Raw genomic sequence first — 17,868 nt, 5'->3', positions numbered from 1 at the left:
CGTTATTGGCCTCCGGGAGCTATCCCACAGTGCTTCATTGTGACCGCTCTGGACAGCACTCTCAACTCAGATGCACTGACCAGGTAGACAGGAAAAGCCCCACGAACTTTTGAATTTCATTTCCTGTTTGCCCAGCGTGGAGAGCACAGGTGATCACGCAGAGCTCATCAGCACAGGTAACCATGATGGAGTTCCAGGATCTCAAAAGAGCTCCAGCATGGACAGAACGGGAGGTACGGGATCTGCTCGCCATATGGGGAGACGAATCAGTGCTAGCTGAACTCTGTAGCAGTAAACGAAATGGCAAAATATTAGAAAAGGTCTCAAAGGCCATGAAGGACAGAGGCCATAACAGGGACGCACAGCAGTGCCGCGTGAAAATTAAGGAGCTAAGGCAAGCCTACCACAAAGCCAGAGAGGCAAACGGAAGGTCCGGGGCAGAGCCGCAAACATGCCGCTTCTACGCGGAGCTGCATGCCATTCTAGGGGGTGCAGCCACCACTACCCCAACTGTGTGCTTTGACTCCGTCAATGGAGAAACACGCAACAGGGAAGCGGGTTCGGGGTACGCGGAAGATGATGATGAAGACAATGAAGATAGCTCACAGCAAGGAAGCGGAGAAACCGGTTTCCCCAACAGCCAGGATATGTTTATCACCCTGGACCTGGAACCAGTAACCCCCGAACTCACCCAAGGCTTGCTCCCAGACCCTGAGGGCACACAAGGGACCTCTGGTGAGTGTACCTTTGTAAATATTACACATGGTTTAAAAGCAAGCGTGTTTAATGATTAATGATTAATTTGCCCTGGCAATCGCGGCCAGTACAGCTACTGGAAAAGTCTGTTAATGTGTATGGGGATGGAGCGGAAATCCTCCAGGGACATCTCCAGAAAGCTCTCCTTCATGTACTCCCAAAGCCTTTGCAAAAGGTTTCTGGGGAGGGCTGCCTTATCCCGTCCGCCATGGTAGGACACTTCACACGCCAGGCCAGTAGCATGTAGTCTGGATTCATTGCATAACAAAGCATGGCAGCGTATGGTCCCGGTGTTTGCTGGCATGCAGACAACATCCATTCCTTATCTCTCTTTGTTATCCTCAGGAGAGTGATATCATTCACGGTCACCTGGTTGAAATGGGGTGATTTTATTAAGGGGACATTCAGAGGTGCCCGTTCCTGCTCGGCTGAACAGAAATGTTCCCCACTGTTAGCCACGCGGTGGGGGGGGGGAGGGGTGAAGGGATCATCCCAGAGAATTGGGTGTGTGTGTGTTGGGGGGGGGGTAGTTGGGTTTGTGCTGCATGTTAACCCGGAAACCCCAGCCCCTCCTTTTACATTGCAAACCCATTTTAAATGGCCAACCCAACGGGTCCTTGGTATGGGAAATGAGGGCGCTACTGTTTGAAACCATTCCCACATGTTCTGAGGGTTAAAAAAGCCAAAAGACTGTGGCTTACCATGGCTGCCTGCAAGCCGAATTCTGTTGCCTGGCACCGCGTGAGTGATCTCTCACACCAAACCGGCAGGCCCTCACTATAAGAGGAAAAATGCGACCTTGTAACGAAAGCACATGTGCTGTGTAATATGAACAGCAAAATTTAATGTGAAAGAGTGTACCCATTGTTCTCTAAAATGTGTCTTTTTTAACCACCTCTCCCTTGTCCTCCACCAGCTGCAAATGTTTCTCTTTCGCAGAGGCTAGCAAAGATTAGAAGGAGAAAACGGCGGACTCGGGATGATATGTTCACGGAGCTCCAGATGTCCTCCCACGCTGAAAGAGCACAGCAGAATGCGTGGAGGCAGTCAATGTCAGACTACAGAAAAGCACAATATGAACGAGAGGAGAGGTGGCGGGCTGAATCGCGGGATGAACAGAGCAAGTGGCGGGCTGAAGATGATAGGTTGCGTCAGCTTGCAGACAGAAGGCAAGAGTCAATGCTCCGGCTGCTGGAGCATCAAACTGATATGCTCCAGCGTATGGTTGAGCTGCAGGAAAGGCAGCAGGAGCAGAGACCGCCGCTACAGCCCCTGTGTAACCAACAGCCCTCCTCCCCAAGTTCCATAGCCTCCTCACCCAGATGCCCAAGAACACGGTGGGGGGGCCTCCGGCCACCCAGTCACTCCACCTCAGACGATTGCCCGAGCATCGGAAGGCTGGCCTTCAATAAGTTTTAAAGTTTTAAACTGCAGTGTGTCCTTTTCCTTCCCTCCTCCCCCACCCCTCTCGGGCTACCTTGGCAATTATCCTCCTAGTTGTGTGATGAATTAATAAAGAATGCTTGAATGTGAAGTAACAATGACTTTATTGCCTCTGCAAGAGGTGCTTGAAGGGGGGAGGGGAGGGTGGGGTGGTTGGTTTACAGGGAAGTAGAGTGAACCGGGTGTGGGGGGGGGGGCGGAGGGTTCATCAAGGAGAAACAAACAGAAGTTTCACACCGTAGCCTGGCCAGTCACAAAACTCGTTTTCAAAGCTTCTCTGATGCACACCGCGCCCTGCTGTACTCTTCTAACCGCCCTGGTGTCTGGCTGTGCGTAATCAGCGGCCAGGCGATTTGCTTCAACCTCCCACCCCGCCATAAATGTCTCCCCCTTACTCTCACAGATATTGTGGAGCGCACAGCAAGCAGCAATAACAATGGGGATATTTTTTTCACTGAGGTCTGAGCGAGTCAGTAAGCTGCGCCAGCGCGCTTTTAAACGTCCAAATGCACATTCCACCACCATTCGGCACTTTCTCAGCCTGTAGTTGAACAGGTCCTGACTATTGTCCAGGCTGCCTGTGTATGGCTTCATGAGCCATGGCATTAAGGGGTAGGCTGGGTCCCCAAGGATCACGATAGGCATTTCAACATCCCCAACGGTTTATTTTCTGGTCCGGGAAGAAAGTCCCTTCCTCTAGCTTTCGAAACAGAGCAGAGTGCCTGAAGACGCGAGCATCATGTACCTTTCCCGGCCATCCCACGTTGATGTTGGTGAAACATCCCTTGTGATCCACCAGTGCTTGCAGCAGCATTGAAAAGTACCCCTTGCAGTTTATGTACTCGGTGGCTTGGTGCTCCGGTGCCAAGATAGGGATATGGGTTCTGTCTATCGCCCCACCACAGTTTGGGAATCCCATTGCAGCAAAGCCATCCACTATGGCCTGCACGTTTCCCAAAGTCACTACCCTTGATATTAGCAGGTCTTTGATTGCCCTGGCAACTTGGATCACAGCAGCCCCCACAGTAGATTTGCCCACTCCAAATTGATTCCCGACTGACCGGTAGCTGTCTGGCGTTGCAAGCTTCCACAGAGCTATCGCCATTCGCTTCTCAACTGTGAGGGCTGCTCTCATCCTGGTATTCTGGCGCTTCAGGGCAGGGGAATGCAAGTCACAAAGTTCCATGAAAGTGCCCTTACGCATGCGAAAGTTTCGCAGCCACTGGGAATCGTCCCAGACCTGCAACACGATGCGGTCCCACCAGTCTGTGCTTGTTTCCCGGGCCCAGAATCGGCGTTCCACGGCATGAACCTGCCCCAGTAACACCATGATTTGCACATTGCTGGGGCCCGTACCTTGTGTGAGGGCTGTGTCCATGTCCATTTCCTCATCACTCTCGTCACCACGCTGCAATCGCCTCATCGGCTGGTCCTGGTTTTGCTTTGGCATGTCCTGGCTCTGCATATACTCCAGGACAATGCGCGTGGTGTTCCTGGTGCTCATAATTGCCGCGGTGATCTGAGCGGGCTCCATGATCGCAGTGCTATGGCGTCTGGTCTGAAAAAAGGCGCGAAACTGACGGAGGGAGGGGCGACTGACGACATGGCGTACAGGTACAGGGAATTAAAATCAACAAAGGTGGCTGTGCATCAGGGAGAAACACAAACAACTGTCACACAGAATGGCCCCCCCAAAGATTGAACTCAAAACCCTGGGTTTAGCAGGCCGTTGATTTCACGGAGGGAGGGGGAAGCAAATGAATACATCTATTTTTTACATCCTAAGCTGGCAGCAGACGGTGCAGCATGACTGATAGCCCTCGGCATCTTCTGGGTGCTTGGCAGAAGATACTGTACTACAACTGCTAGCCATCATCGTCAAGACGGTTCAATAGGACTGCCGGCAGGACTGAGTCTCCAGGAGACAAAGCATGTCTGCCCAGGTGCCTCTGATTGAACTGGAGTACGACGACGATGGATGTCAATCTTAATATACCATCTACTGCCAAAAGGCAAGGGGCTGCTGCTGTGTAGCAATGCAGTACCACGTCTGCCGGCACCCAGATAACATATGGTGACGCTGAGCTGAGCGGGCTCCATGCTTGCCGTGGTATATTGTCTGCACAGGTAACCCAGGTAAAAAGGCGCGAATCGATTGTCTGCCGTTGCTCTGACGGAGGGGGAGGGGCCTGACGGCATGTACCCAGAACCCCCCGCGACACTGTTTTGCATCATCAGGCATTGGGATCTCAACCCAGAATTCCAATGGGCGGCGGAGACTGCGGGAACTGTGGGATAGCTACCCACAGTGCAACGCTCCGGAAGTCGACGCTAGCCTCGGTACTGTGGACGCGGTCCGCCAGCTTCATGCACTTAGAGCATTTTATGTGGGGACACACACAATCGACTGTATAAAACCGATATCTATAAAACCGGCTTCTATAAATTCGACCTAATTTCGTAGTGTAGACATACCCTAATTGCGTTGTGTGTGTATTTGGAAAGGGACCTGGGTGTTTAGATTGTTGCCTAAACGATAAATGAAATGTATATATGGTCAAATGAAAAATTGAATGCAGTGAATTATTTCTTATTTAGTATCTACTGTGTGTTATGTTTATATATTTATGATGATTTTCCAGGCTATTTTACATTAGCTGTTCCTTCAGAATTTTCCATAACCAGGGGTGTAGGGACCTGTGAAATGGGATAGAGATCATTAGACAAAATTGATGCTTTTGACAAAGAAATAGCTTATTGCCATGCTGGCTTGTGCTCCCTACGCAACAGACCAATTGGGGCTCTAAAGTTAGCGCCAGTGTTAAGAGGTAGCAAGCAGGGCAATTGCCCAGGTCCCCACCCCATAGGGGGTTCTACGAAGCTAACTTATAGGTGGCGGGGCGCGGCCTCTGGCTCCCACCCCAGGTGGTGGGGCTCTGGGAGGGAGCGCTACCTCCACCCCCTGGCTCACTTCAGTGAGCCACCCAGCCTGTGGGTCCGTATCAACTCCTCTGCACCCAGTGCTGGCCCCACCCCAAGAGACTGTTGCACACACCTTCCCCCCTGAAAACCTGAGAGGGGAGGAGTAGGTATTGGGAGAGCGCAACCAAAATTGTAACTCAAAGGGGGGGGCTTGGCTCAAAACATTTGAAAATTGCTGTACTAAAGTCTAAAAAAAAAAAATTAAAACTGTAGCGCAGAACAATTTCTTACTGCATATTTTTTGCAAAGTCATTTGCCTACTGAATTGCAGCTTCATCGTGTTTCTATGATTTGTTACATCTGCACTTTGAAAGAACGAATTGGTCGCTGTAATGATCTCTCGTTCTCCCGCTCGGAGGGAGGTCATTCTGTCCAGTCCTGTCTGGCCAGGACCAGAGTCCGCAGGACATCCATGAGCCCACAATAGGGCTGGGCGATCAATAGTCCCAGGCAGGCTTTAGCCTGGTTTTGGGTGGCTCAAGCGGTCAGCCCTTAAACCAAGTCTATCAGGGCTGGCTTTGGCCTGGGCAGAGCTCAGCCAGCCAGCAAACAAACAGTCTACAGGTGAGCTGGGGCCTGGGCTTGAGTAGGCTAAGGTTGCCAGCAAGCAAAACAGTCTTTCAGGGCTGGCTTTAACCTGGGCGTGGCTCAGGCAGCCAGCAAAGCAGCAGTCTCTAAGGGTATGTCTACACTAGGAAATTAGGTCAAATTCATCGAAGTTGATCTTTAGAAAGCAATTTTATACAGTCGATCATGTATGTCCCCACTAAGCGCAGTAGGTCGGTGAAGTGCATCCTCAATACCATGGCTAGCATCGACTCACGGAGTGGTGCACTGTGGGTAGCTATCCCACAGTTCCCGCAGTCTCTGCCGCCCATTGGAATTCTGGGTTAAGCTCCCAGTGCCTGATGGGGCAAAAACATTGTCACGGGTGGTTTTGGGTACATGTCGTCAGTTGCCCCTCCCTCCGTGAAAGCAACGTCAGACAATCGTTTTGCGCCTTTTTTCCGTGCAGATGCCATACCACGGCAAGCATGGAGCCCACTCAGCTCAGCTCACTGTCACCGCTGCTGTTGTGTCCTGGGCGCTGCTGGCAGCGGACGGTGCAGTAGGTCTGCAAACCATCGTCATCCACCGCTTCCGCTGCAACTCTGCTCTCCTGCTGTTGTAAATGAACTCAGTCTCAATTGAGTAAATGAATTCAGTCATCCACTGCTTCCTCTGCAACTCTGCTCTCCTGGTGCCATGAATCCACCTCGCAGGTCCTCTCGTCGTTCGGTATAAATATCTATTCTCGTGGCATCTGTCGTCATCCACCGCTTCCGCTGCAACTCTGCTCTCCTGCAGACGCCATACCACAGCAAGCATGGAGCCCGCTCAGCTCACCACTGCTGTTGTGAGCATTGTAAACACCTCGCGCATTATCTTGCAGTATGTGCAGAACCTGCAAAACCAGGCGAGGAGGCAACAACAGCGCAATCACGATAGTGATGAGGACATGGACACAAACTTCTCTCAAAGCACGGGCCCTGGCAATTTGGACATCATGGTGGTAATGGGGCTGGTTCATGCTGTGGAACGCTGATTCTGGGCCCGGGAAACAAGCACAGACTGGTGGGACTGCATAATGTTGCAGGTCTGGGATGATTCCCAGTGGCTGCAAAACTTTCACATGCATAAAGGCACTTTCATGAAACTTTGTGAGTTGCTTTCCCCTGCCCTGAAGCGCCAGAATACCAGGATGAGAGCAGCCCTCACAGTTGAGAAGCGAGTGGCGATAACCCTGTGGAACTTTGCAACGCCAGACAGCTACCGGTCAGTCAGGAATCAATTTGGAGTGGGTAAATCTACCGTGGGGGCTGCTGTGATCCAAGTAGCCAACGCAATCACTGAGCTGCTGCTATCAAGGGTAGTGACTCTGGGAAATGTGCAGTTCATAGTGGATGGCTTTGCTGCAATGGGATTCCCTAACTGTGGTGGGGCGATAGATGGAACGCATATCCCTATCTTGGGACCGGACCACTTTGACAGCCCGTACATAAACCATAAGGGGTACTTTTCAATGGTGCTGCAAGCACTGGTGGATCACAAGGGGTGTTTCACCGACATCAACGTGGGATGGCTGGGAAAGGTACATGACACTCGCATCTTCAGGAACTCTGGTCTGTTTGAATAGCTGCAGGAAGGGACTTACTTCCCAGACCAGAAAATAACTGTTGGGGATGTTGAAATGCCTATAGTTATCATTGGGGACCCAGCCTACCCCTTAATGCCATGGCTTATGAAGCCAGACACAGGCACCCTGGAGCTGTTCAACTATAGGCTGAGCAAGTGCAGAATGGTGGTAGAATGTGCATTTGGATGTTTACTGACTCGGTTAGACCTCAGCAAAACCAATATTTCAATTGTTATTGCTTCTTGCTGTTGTGTGCTCCATGATATCTGTGAGAGTAAGGGGGAGACGTTTATGGCGGGGTGGGAGGTTGAGGCAAATCCCCAGGCCACTGATTACGTGCAGCCAGACACCAGGGCGATTAGAAGAGCACAGCAGGGCGCGCTGCGCATCAGAGAAGCTTTGAAAACCAGTCTCATCACTGGCCAGGCTACGGTGTGACAGTTCTATTTGTTTCTCCTTGATGAAAACCTGCCCCCTTGCTTCACTCTACTTCCCTGTAAGCCAACCATCCTCCTCCCTTCGATCACCGCTTGCAGAGGCAATAAAGTCATTATTGTTTCAAAATCATGCATTCTTTATTAATTCGTCACACAAATAGGGGGATAACTGCCAAGGTAGCCTGGGAGGGGTCGGGGAGGAGGGCAGCACCGGGTGGGGTGGTGGAGGAAGGAAGGACAAGGCCACACTGCACTTCAAAACTTATTGAATGCCAGCCTTCTGTTGCTTGGGCAGTCCTATGGGGTCGAGTGGTTGGGTGCCCGGAGAGTCTCTCCCCCCCCGCGTTCTTGGGCGTCTGGGTGAGGAGGCTATGGAACTTGGGGAGAAGGGCGGGCGGTTACACAGGGGCTGCAGCAGCGGTGTGTGCTCCTGCTGCCTTTCCTGCAGCTCCACCAGACGGTGGAGCATATCAGTTTGATCCCCCAGTAGCCTCAGCATTGTATCCTGCCTCCTCTCATTGCGCTGCCGCCACACCTCATCTCACTCATCCCGCCTCTCCTCACGTTCATTTTCTGCTTTCCTGGACTCTGACATTGTTTGCCTCCCTGCATTCTGCTGAGCTCTTTCAGTGTGGGAGGACTGCATGAGCTCAGAGAACATTTCATCACGAGTGCATTTTTTTCGCCTCCTTATCTGCGCTAGCATCTGGGACAGAGATGCTAGGGGGAGCGTTGAAACATTTGCAGCTGCGGGAGGAAAAAAAGGGAGAGTAGTATTTAAAAAGACACATTTTAGAGAACAATGGGTAGACTTTTTCACGGTGAACCAAGCTGTTAACATTACATAGCACATGTGCTTTCGGTACAAGGTCGCATTTTGCCTCTTATATTGAGGGCTTGCCAGTTTGGTGTGAGAGATCACACACGCAGGGCCGGGCAACAGAATTCGGCTTGCAGGCAGCCATGGTAAGCCACAGTCTTTCGGCTTCTTCAACCTTCATAACATGTGGGAATGATTTCAAACAGCAGCGCCCTCCTTTCCAATACCAAGCACCCGTTGGGTTGGCCATTTAAAAGGAGGGGCTGTACTGGCCGCAAGTGCATCCCAAGTCTTCAGGGCAAATTAATCATTAAACACGCTTGCTTTTAACCATGCATTATATTTACAAAGGTACACTCACCAGAGGTGCCTTCTCTGGCTTCATGGTCCATGAGCCCGCCTTGGGAGGGTTGGGAGGGTATTGGCTCCAGGGTGATAAAACGTTCCTGGCTGTCGGGGAGAATGGTTTCTCCACTTGCGTGCTGTGCGCTATCCTCATCCGCCTCCACCTCCTCATCTTCCTCATCCCTGTTGCATGAGACTCCCCCCTTGCAGGTGTCCACGGACAGGGGTGGGGTAGTGGTAGGGGCCCCCCCTAGAATTGCATGCAGCTCATCATAGAAGCGGCATAGAAGTGGAGCGGCCATTTGCCTCTTTGGTTTTTTGGTAGGCTTGCCTGAGCTCCTTAAGTTTCACGCGGCACTGCTGCGGGTCCCTGTTGTAGCCTCTGTCCATCATGCCCTTGGAGATATTTTCAAATATTTTGGCATTTAGTCTTTTGTAACCGATTTGTCTCCCCCAACAGCAATCAGATCCAGTACCTCCTGTTCAGTCCATGCTGGAGCTCTTTTGCGATTCTGGGACTGCATGGTCACCTGTGCTGATGAGCTCGTCACTCTGGCCACACAGGAAATGAAATTCAAAAGTTCCCAGGGCTTTTGCTGTGTACCTGGCTAGTGCATCTGAGTTGAAAGTGCTGTCCAGAGCGGTCACAATGGAGCACTCTGGGATAGCTCCCGGAGGCCAATACCCTTGAATTGCATTCACAGTACACCAAATTCGACCCGGTGATGTCGATTTCAGTACTAATCCCCTCGTTGGGGAGGAGTACAGAAATCAATTTTAAGAGCCCTTTAAGTTGACAAAAATGGCTTCGTCGTGTGGACGGGTGCAGGGTTAAATTGATCTAATGCTGCTAAATTCGACCTAAACTCGTAGTGTAGACCAGGGCTAGACCAGGGCTAAGGGGAGCTGGTAAGGGAATCTCCTCTTTAGAGCTAGAGCTTCCTTGCACAGTGTAGGGAGTCAGCCATCCGGGTGTGGGGTGGCAGGGGGACGTGGGCCCACCCTACTCCACCGCTTCCCAGCCCAGGGCCATGACAGGGGCAGGATTGGCCGCCCCTGTGTCGGCGGGGATCCAGCCGCAACATGCCGTCTGAGCCACACCTGGCTCGGCAGCCGGCCGCTCCATGGCTGCCCCTGGGCCTCTTCCGGCTCCTCGGGGTACACAGCGGGGTACACAGCGGCAGGCACTCCGGGCCAATCCTCGTCAGCGTCTGTGGATTGGCGTAGCCAGGTGAGGGTTCCTCTTGGGGATGCAGCCGAAGCAGCAGAGCATCCTTCTCCTCTGCAGGCTCCCCTCCAACTGTGCTGCAGGGCCGGCCTTTTATACTTCTGGCCTCGCCCTGGTACTTCCAGCGAGGGGGACGTGGTGATCTAGGCTGTGCCCTCCAAGGGGAGTGTAAAGATCCCTCGCTCAGAGGGAGGCCACTCGGCCTCACTACACTCGCGTATGATTGGTGTTGGATTGAAGAGAGACAGTGGAGTAAAATTAGGTGATCATGGAGGCGAATCCGGGATTTGGGGTGTTTGAAAAAAGTACTTTTTTTTTTCCTGTTAAAATTACATTATGTTTAAGTTAAACAAAACCGTTAATAAGTTATATAAAATTAAAGAGGGAAAAGTAGAGCCAGAGATGAAACGCTCATATTCCAGTGGTGCTTAAAAAAGATGTGCTTCTGAGGAAAAGGCCAAACGCTTGGGAAAATATCCTAAATTAGCTACATTCTTCACACCATAAGAGGCAGAAACTGGGGAGTGTTTGACTTCTGTCAGTCTGTCCACTGAGAAGTTACCTTTGAATTTTGAGGCGCAAGCTGAAACTGGGGAAAACGTTCAGGCCAAATCTGAGGACACTGATCTGCGAGGTGAGTCCACTGAGGTCATTCTGACATTGTCTGATGACCCAACACTATCGCCAGAAAGAATAACTGACAACCAGAGATGTGAACTTGTTCAAAGCGGTCCAAACAAATACTGGATATTGAATTACCAAAAAAAAAAAAAAAATGCCGTTCCCTGATGCTTTACAAAGGCGAACTATTAGATTAACCTTAAAAATGGTGACACAATTCTCTGATCATGGCTTCTGTTTTCAATGTCGGAAGATAAAAGTATTTTTTGTTTTTGTTGTACTCTTTTTGGAAAATGCAATCATTCCTTTTTGAAGGACAGCTTCAATGCATGGAAGCGCATTCATTCTTGTCTCAAAGAGCATGAATGCTCATCCGCATATTTATGCAGTATGGAGGCATGGCGGAATCTGAAAGCAGGGATCAGTGGCGATAAAACTGTTGACGGTGTCGATATGGAGTTAATTGCAATGGAAAGGAATTATTGGGGAGCTGTTGTAACGAGAGTCATTTGCATAGTCTGTTGTTCAGCAGAGTGGAACCTGTATTTTCGTGGAACTACAGAAAAACTACATGATCCAAGCAATGGAAATGTCCTTGGTCAGGTTGAACTGTTGGCAAAATTTGGCCCTGTAATGAATGAACACCTGAGGTGAATTGAGAAAAGAGAAATTGCCGATCATTACCTCAGCAAAGATATTCAAAATGAATTGATTGTTAGAATGGGAAAGCACATCCTTCATGCCATTGTTGAAAGTTAATCTTACAGAATATTTTGGTGTGATCATGGACAGAACTCCTGACAGCAGCCACACTGAGCAATTGTCCGTTACACTCTGTGTTGTTAATTGTGAACTATCTGTTGGGGCTTCAGTTACAGAACATTTTATTGGATTCCTTGCTGTTGACGCCACTACTGGCGACATGCTATGTGACACTTTTTTGGTCCACCTTGAGAACTTGAAAATTAGTGTTTATGTCTGCAGAGGACAAAACCATGACAATGGAAGCAATATGAAGGATAAAAGACAAGGTGTACCAAAAAGAATATAGGACATTAACAAAAAAGCGCTGTTCGTGCCCTATGCCAGTTACAGTATGAATTTGGTCATAGACTCATAGACTCATAGACTCATAGACTTTAAGGTCAGAAGGGACCAATATGGTCATCTAGTCTGACCTCCCGCATGATGCAGGCCACAAAAGCTGACTCACCCACAACAGAATCTTCCAGCCTGCGACCCCTGCCCTATGCTGCGGAGGAAGGCGAAAAACCTCCAGGGCCTCTGCCAATCTACCCTGGAGGAAAATTCCTTCCCGACCCCAAATATGGCGATCAGCAGAACCCCGAGCATACAGGCAAGATTCTACAGCCGGACTCTCATTTTACCCGCTATGGCCCGTTAATGCCTATTTGACTAAAATCACATTATCCCATCAAACCATTCCCTCCATAAACTTATCAAGCCTAATCTTGAAGCCAGAGAGGTCCTTTGCCCCCACCGTTTCCCTCGGAAGGCTGTTCCAAAATTTTACCCCTCTGACGGTCAGAAACCTTCGTCTAATTTCAAGCCTAAACTTCCCCACGGCCAGTTTATATCCATTCGTTCTCGTATCCACATTACTACTAAGCTGAAATAATTCCTCTCCCTCCTTGGTATTAATCCCTTTGATATATTTAAAGAGAGCAATCATATCCCCCCTCAGCCTTCTTTTGGTTAGGCTAAACAAACCGAGCTCCTCGAGTCTCCTTTCATAGGAAAGGTTTTCCATTCCTCGGATCATCCTAGTGGCCCTTCTCTGTACCCGTTCCAGTTTGAGTTCATCCTTTTTAAACATAGGAGACCAGAACTGCACACAGTACTCCAAATGAGGTCTCACCAGCGCCTTGTATAACGGAAGCAGCACCTCCCTGTCCCTACTAGAAATACCTCGCCTAACGCATCCCAAGATCGCATTAGCTTTTTTCACAGCCACGTCACATTGCCGACTCATAGTCATCCTGCGATCAACCAGGACTCCGAGGTCCTTCTCCTCCTCCGTCACTTCCAACCTATGCGTCCCTAACTTATAACTAAAATTCTTGTTAGTCATCCCTAAATGCATCACCTTACACTTCCCACTATTGAATCTCATCCTATTATTGTTACTCCAATTTACAAGGTCATCCAAGTCTCCCTGCAAAATATCCCGATCCTTCTCCGAATTGGCAATACCTCCCAACTTTGTGTCATCCGCAAACTTTATCAGCCCACTCCTACATTCGGTTCCGAGGTCAGTAACGAATAGATTAAATAAAATCGGACCCAAAACCGAACCTTGAGGAACCCCACTGGTGACCTCCCTCCAACCCGACAGTTCCCCTTTCAGTACTACCCGCTGCAGTCTCCCCTTTAACCAGTTCTTTATCCACCTCTGGATTTTCATATCCATCCCCATCTTTTCTAATTTAACCAGTAATTCCTCGTGCGGCACAGTATCAAACGCTTTACTAAAATCTAGGTAAATTAGATCCACCGCATTTCCTTTATCTAGAAGGTCTGTTACTTTCTCAAAAAAGGAGATCAAGTTGGTTTGGCACGATCTTCCTTTCGTAAACCCATGTTGTAATTTGTCCCAATTGCCATTCACCTCAAGGTCCTTAACTACTTTTTCCTTCAAGATTTTTTCCAAGACCTTGCATACTACAGAAGTTAAACTAACAGGCCTGTAGTTACCCGGATCACTTTTTATCCCCTTCTTGAAAATAGGAACCACATTAGCTATTTTCCAGTCCATCGGTACCTCCCCCGAGTTTACAGATTTATTAAAAATTATCGCCAAGTCATCTTGGATGCTGCTAAATATCTGTGCTGTATGTGACATTTTTGGGGGTGTTACAGTGTGTTTTTGTTGTTTTCAGTTCTTCTACTCAGCGCTCGTCCATACTTAAACTGTACATTACCCAGCTTACAGTCAAACAGTTGTCAGACACTCACTGGAAGTCTCGTATTGACCATGTTAAGGTGCTTCGATATCACCTAAACGAAGTGCAGTGTGCTCTTGAAGCACTCGTAGATCATGCAGTTCAGAAAAGAGATGCTGTGACAGCCTCAGAGGCACGGAGCCTTCCATGAGAGATCTCTTCAAGGCACTTAATAATCTTCATTGTTGTATGGCATGACATTTTGTTTCAAATCAGTTACGTAAGCAAACTCCTTCAGAGCCCCACTGTAAGGATGGAATCCCTTAAAAATGAAACCAATGCAGTGTTAACATTTCTGCAAGATTTCAGACAAAATGGGTTTGCTTCAGCTCACACCTTTGCACAAGAAATTGCCGAACAGATTGGCATTGAAATAGCATTTCCTGAACAGGGAAGCCAAAGGAAGAAATTGATCTTTGATTATGGATGTTCAAATGATGTTGCCATAACTGCAGAGGAGACCTTAAAGCAAGATTTCCCCCCCACTAGTTGATGCAGCTGTAATTAGCTTGAATGACAGGTTTTCTCAGCTGGATTTTTTCTAGTTTGGTTTTCTGTTTAGCACCAGGGAGATGAGGAAGGCTATAGATGCAAACGCATTAAGTGAAAGTTGCAAGCATTTGGCTCAAGAAGTGGGTGACATTGATGCTGATGACTTGAATCTCGAGAGATGCTCAGCTGTAAATACTTTGTCAACTGGGGTGTCTAATTTGCCTCTGGCGATGTTAAACTACATCTACGCTGAAAAGTTGTTGGATCTACCCAAACCTAAGCATTACATTGCATCTCCTTTTGACTGTACCCATAACCGTGGCCTCAGGAGAGAGAAGCTTCTTGCATTTAAAGTTACTGAAGATCTATTCACAAGGTCATCTGAATGGTCTGTCTGAGACTTCAGTTGAACACGAAATTTGTTGCAAGTTTGACATCTCTAAAATAATTGAAGAATTTGCCTCCTCAAAAGCAAGGAGGGTCCACTTCTAAGTGATTTAGATGAGTTTGTCAATGTGTTCTGATTTGGTTATTTTCTTGCATAAAAGTCGTTTTTATACTGTATTATTATGATTATTATGAATGGCAGTAGTAGCAGTAATCATAGTAGTATGCTCCTGGGGGAATTCTGTGCCACTGCAGTTCTCAGCACAGCCTGAAGGAAGGAGTTGGCATGCAGGACACTCCCTGGGACCCAGCATCAGGCTGTTTCTCCCTCTGGATCCCTAGGCTCTGGGGGGTAGGAGTGCAGGTGTCTGGCCTGGGGCGGGGGCACCCCGCAGCTAGAGGGGGTGTGGGTATCTGGGTTGAGTGGGTGCTCCGCAGGCGGTGAGGGGAGGGAGCAGAGAAACAGGAACTGGGTTGTTGTAGGGTTGTTGTCCTACTCCTGGGGGAATTTTTGTGTGTGTTTGTATTGTTACAGACATACTTGCTGACAGGTATTTTGAAATCAATTACCCAAAGACTTGAAACTAGTGTGATTATATAATGTTATTTTGACAAATAAAATATGCAGAATTTTGCAGAATTTTAAAATATCGGGTGCAGAATTTTTTTGTCACAGAATTCCCCCAAAAGTAGTAGTAATATGACTGTTACGATATTGATAAAACCAAAACATTCCAGAAATCCAATGAGTAAGCAGGTAAGGAAGGCAGAATGGGATCCCATTCCTTAGTTTCTGTCCTGGGCCCCAGTGAGTCTAACACCAGCCTGTGTAAAGTAGGAATCTTCACGTTTAATACCAGAAAGTAAAGTACTGCAGGGTTCTGGTAAGATGTGCTTGTTCACTCACATTAATGTAGACATCAAGAAAGCTACTTAATAGGAACCTGCAGTTTAGTGTGAAAAGTGTGAGAGCACTTTCTTGTTGTGGAAATGGTCCCTTCCTTATCAGGTTCCCTTAGTGGTCTGGAATTCCCCACCACAAATGCAAAAAGAAAGGACAATGGAGATTTGAAATGCTAATATGGACCATATCTGAAATGACCTCCTGGATATTTGTTTATTTCCCTGATTGGGAAGACTATACAAAGTGCGTGTTGATTCCTAGAATCCTTTGACCCATGGAAATAGCTTGTTACTTTTTGTTAACTAAATGAGTTCGTTCCCAGGCCAAGAGGATGCCTGCTGTCTAAATTCATTATGCCAGGGCTGAGCTCTGATAGGTTGAGAAGCATCTTCCGTCTCTCAGGAGAGCCTGGATTAGTTGAAAATGCATCCCACTTCACCTAGTCTCAGAATCTGAATTCTGACATTGCCTGAATTTTACCTACAGCCTGCCCCTTCAGTAATTGAAAATAAGAGTCTGCATGCAGCCTGTCTAGAATGGAATAGTCTGTAATCTTCGCCTTGGCATAAATAGAGGATATTGTGCATCTAATAGATTAAATAATTCAATAATTATTTCCCTGTAGCCTGACAATTGAAAAGGAGACCTAGTACCAAGTGGGCATGCAGCTTTCTGGTTGGCTAATTACATAATTTTTTTGGCAGGTCATCCTCTTGGATTGCATACCACTGGCAGCAAGTGGGATGCTGGAAACCCTGCCAGCAACCTCTCTACCGTAGCAATCATGCCAGTGTCTGAAGAGGTACCACTTACTGCCTTTACTTTGGAGCTCAAACATGCTCTCAGCGCTATTGGTAAGAGCTTGTCTGTATGTTACTGCAAATCGTAATGTTCTAGCAAAGCATCAGTCAGGCTGTCTATCACTGTGTATGACAGGCTGCTGCTTGGGCTTGGAAGGGAAATTGTACAACGAGGGCACAGCATGAGGCATTTTATTAGGTAAAACAAAATCATGTCTGTCGTCATGAAAGTCTTTTCCCAGGATTTTAAAAACTAATTATTGCTTCTTTTAATTAATCCTTTCTCTCCTGCTTTTAATGTAATTGGAGAAACTCCATGGTACAGTGTGATTCCTGTGATTCCTGAGAGGCATCAGAACTCACCCAGTAATATGCATTAGTTATTGTAATCATGGGGGTGTTCCAGGAGTTGCTGTTCCAAACAAGATTGTCCTTTGAAATGCACGATCTTGTGAATAGAACAGGAGTACTTGTGGCACCTTAGAGACTAACAAATTTATTAGAGCATAAGCTTTCGTGGGCTACAGCCCACTTCTTCGGATGCATATAGAGTGAAACATATATTGAGGAGAACTTGTGAATATGTAACACCAAATTCTTGTTTAGAGTTTTCAAAAGTTGTGGAGCTGCCCTTGAGCCTCATTTGTTTTCTTCACCCTGGTTCCTAGCCCTGTGTATTGTGGGCTTGTGCCTTCTCAGTGCTGGATGGGTTAGTTTTCATTTGTCTGGAGAAATTTAACTAGGAAAAATGGGCATGTTGGTAGCATGTCTCAGCATTGGAGCCAACTGGCACCGCAGTTACCAACCTGCTGTTGAGTGTTTTGGGAGTTACTGTAAGCTTTCCTGCAACTCATGCCCATCTACAGGTTATTTCCACAGAATAAAATATAATGCGAGGAAAACATAAAGGTTATGTGCCATTCCCTGCTTACCCCGTCCTCCTTTTTTACTGGGCCTACGATTGCACATGTTAGAGCTGCTGACCCCATGTCATTTTATTCAAAGGAAAGAGAAGGGGATGGCAGTACAGTGGAGATAGAGCAACTTATGTGAAAGATGAGTTTTTGCTGCTAAAGGGACATTACTGTCATTCCTATGGAATTGTTGCCCTGTAACATTTTAAGGCTTATTTTCAGATCCCTTCCATCGACACCAGTTTTTCTTTCAGGAAAAACACACACCAACCTGTTGCTTGTGAGATTCCCGTAAAAAAGAAGGTACACGTATACACTCATCTAGATGGTGCATTAACAACAATCACCAAGCACTAGGGGTCTGACCCAATGCCTGTTGGCATCATTGGAGGATGTCAGTGGGTATTGGACGAGCTCTGTGAGTCAGAGGGCACATATGCACCTATTTTACTGGCATTTTGTAAGAAACACTGGACAAATTTCTAGTTTTATGTTTTCTGGTGGCATGAATGTTCAGTTTGAAAGAGATACCCAGAAAGAACCCTGAAGGCCATGTCTTAGAGAGAAGGTCATCATGATGCATATGCACAGAGAGGACTT

General features: G+C 48.0%; 1 protein-coding gene across 1 annotated transcript in view; it reads left to right on the top strand.

The window, feature by feature from the left end:
* Positions 1–17,868, top strand: part of PNPLA7 (patatin like phospholipase domain containing 7) — a 424,003-nt gene that overhangs the window by 239,108 nt on the left and 167,027 nt on the right. The window contains exon 22 of the mRNA XM_065418594.1: positions 16,259–16,408. Within this exon, the coding sequence (XP_065274666.1) occupies positions 16,259–16,408 (150 nt within the window). The remainder of the gene's footprint in view (positions 1–16,258; positions 16,409–17,868) is intronic.

Source organism: Emys orbicularis, chromosome 18, assembly GCF_028017835.1.
Source record: "Emys orbicularis isolate rEmyOrb1 chromosome 18, rEmyOrb1.hap1, whole genome shotgun sequence".
NCBI classification, from domain to species: Eukaryota; Metazoa; Chordata; order Testudines; family Emydidae; genus Emys; species Emys orbicularis.
Note: the sequence above shows the minus strand (reverse complement) of the source record. Positions and strands in the feature narration are given on the sequence as shown.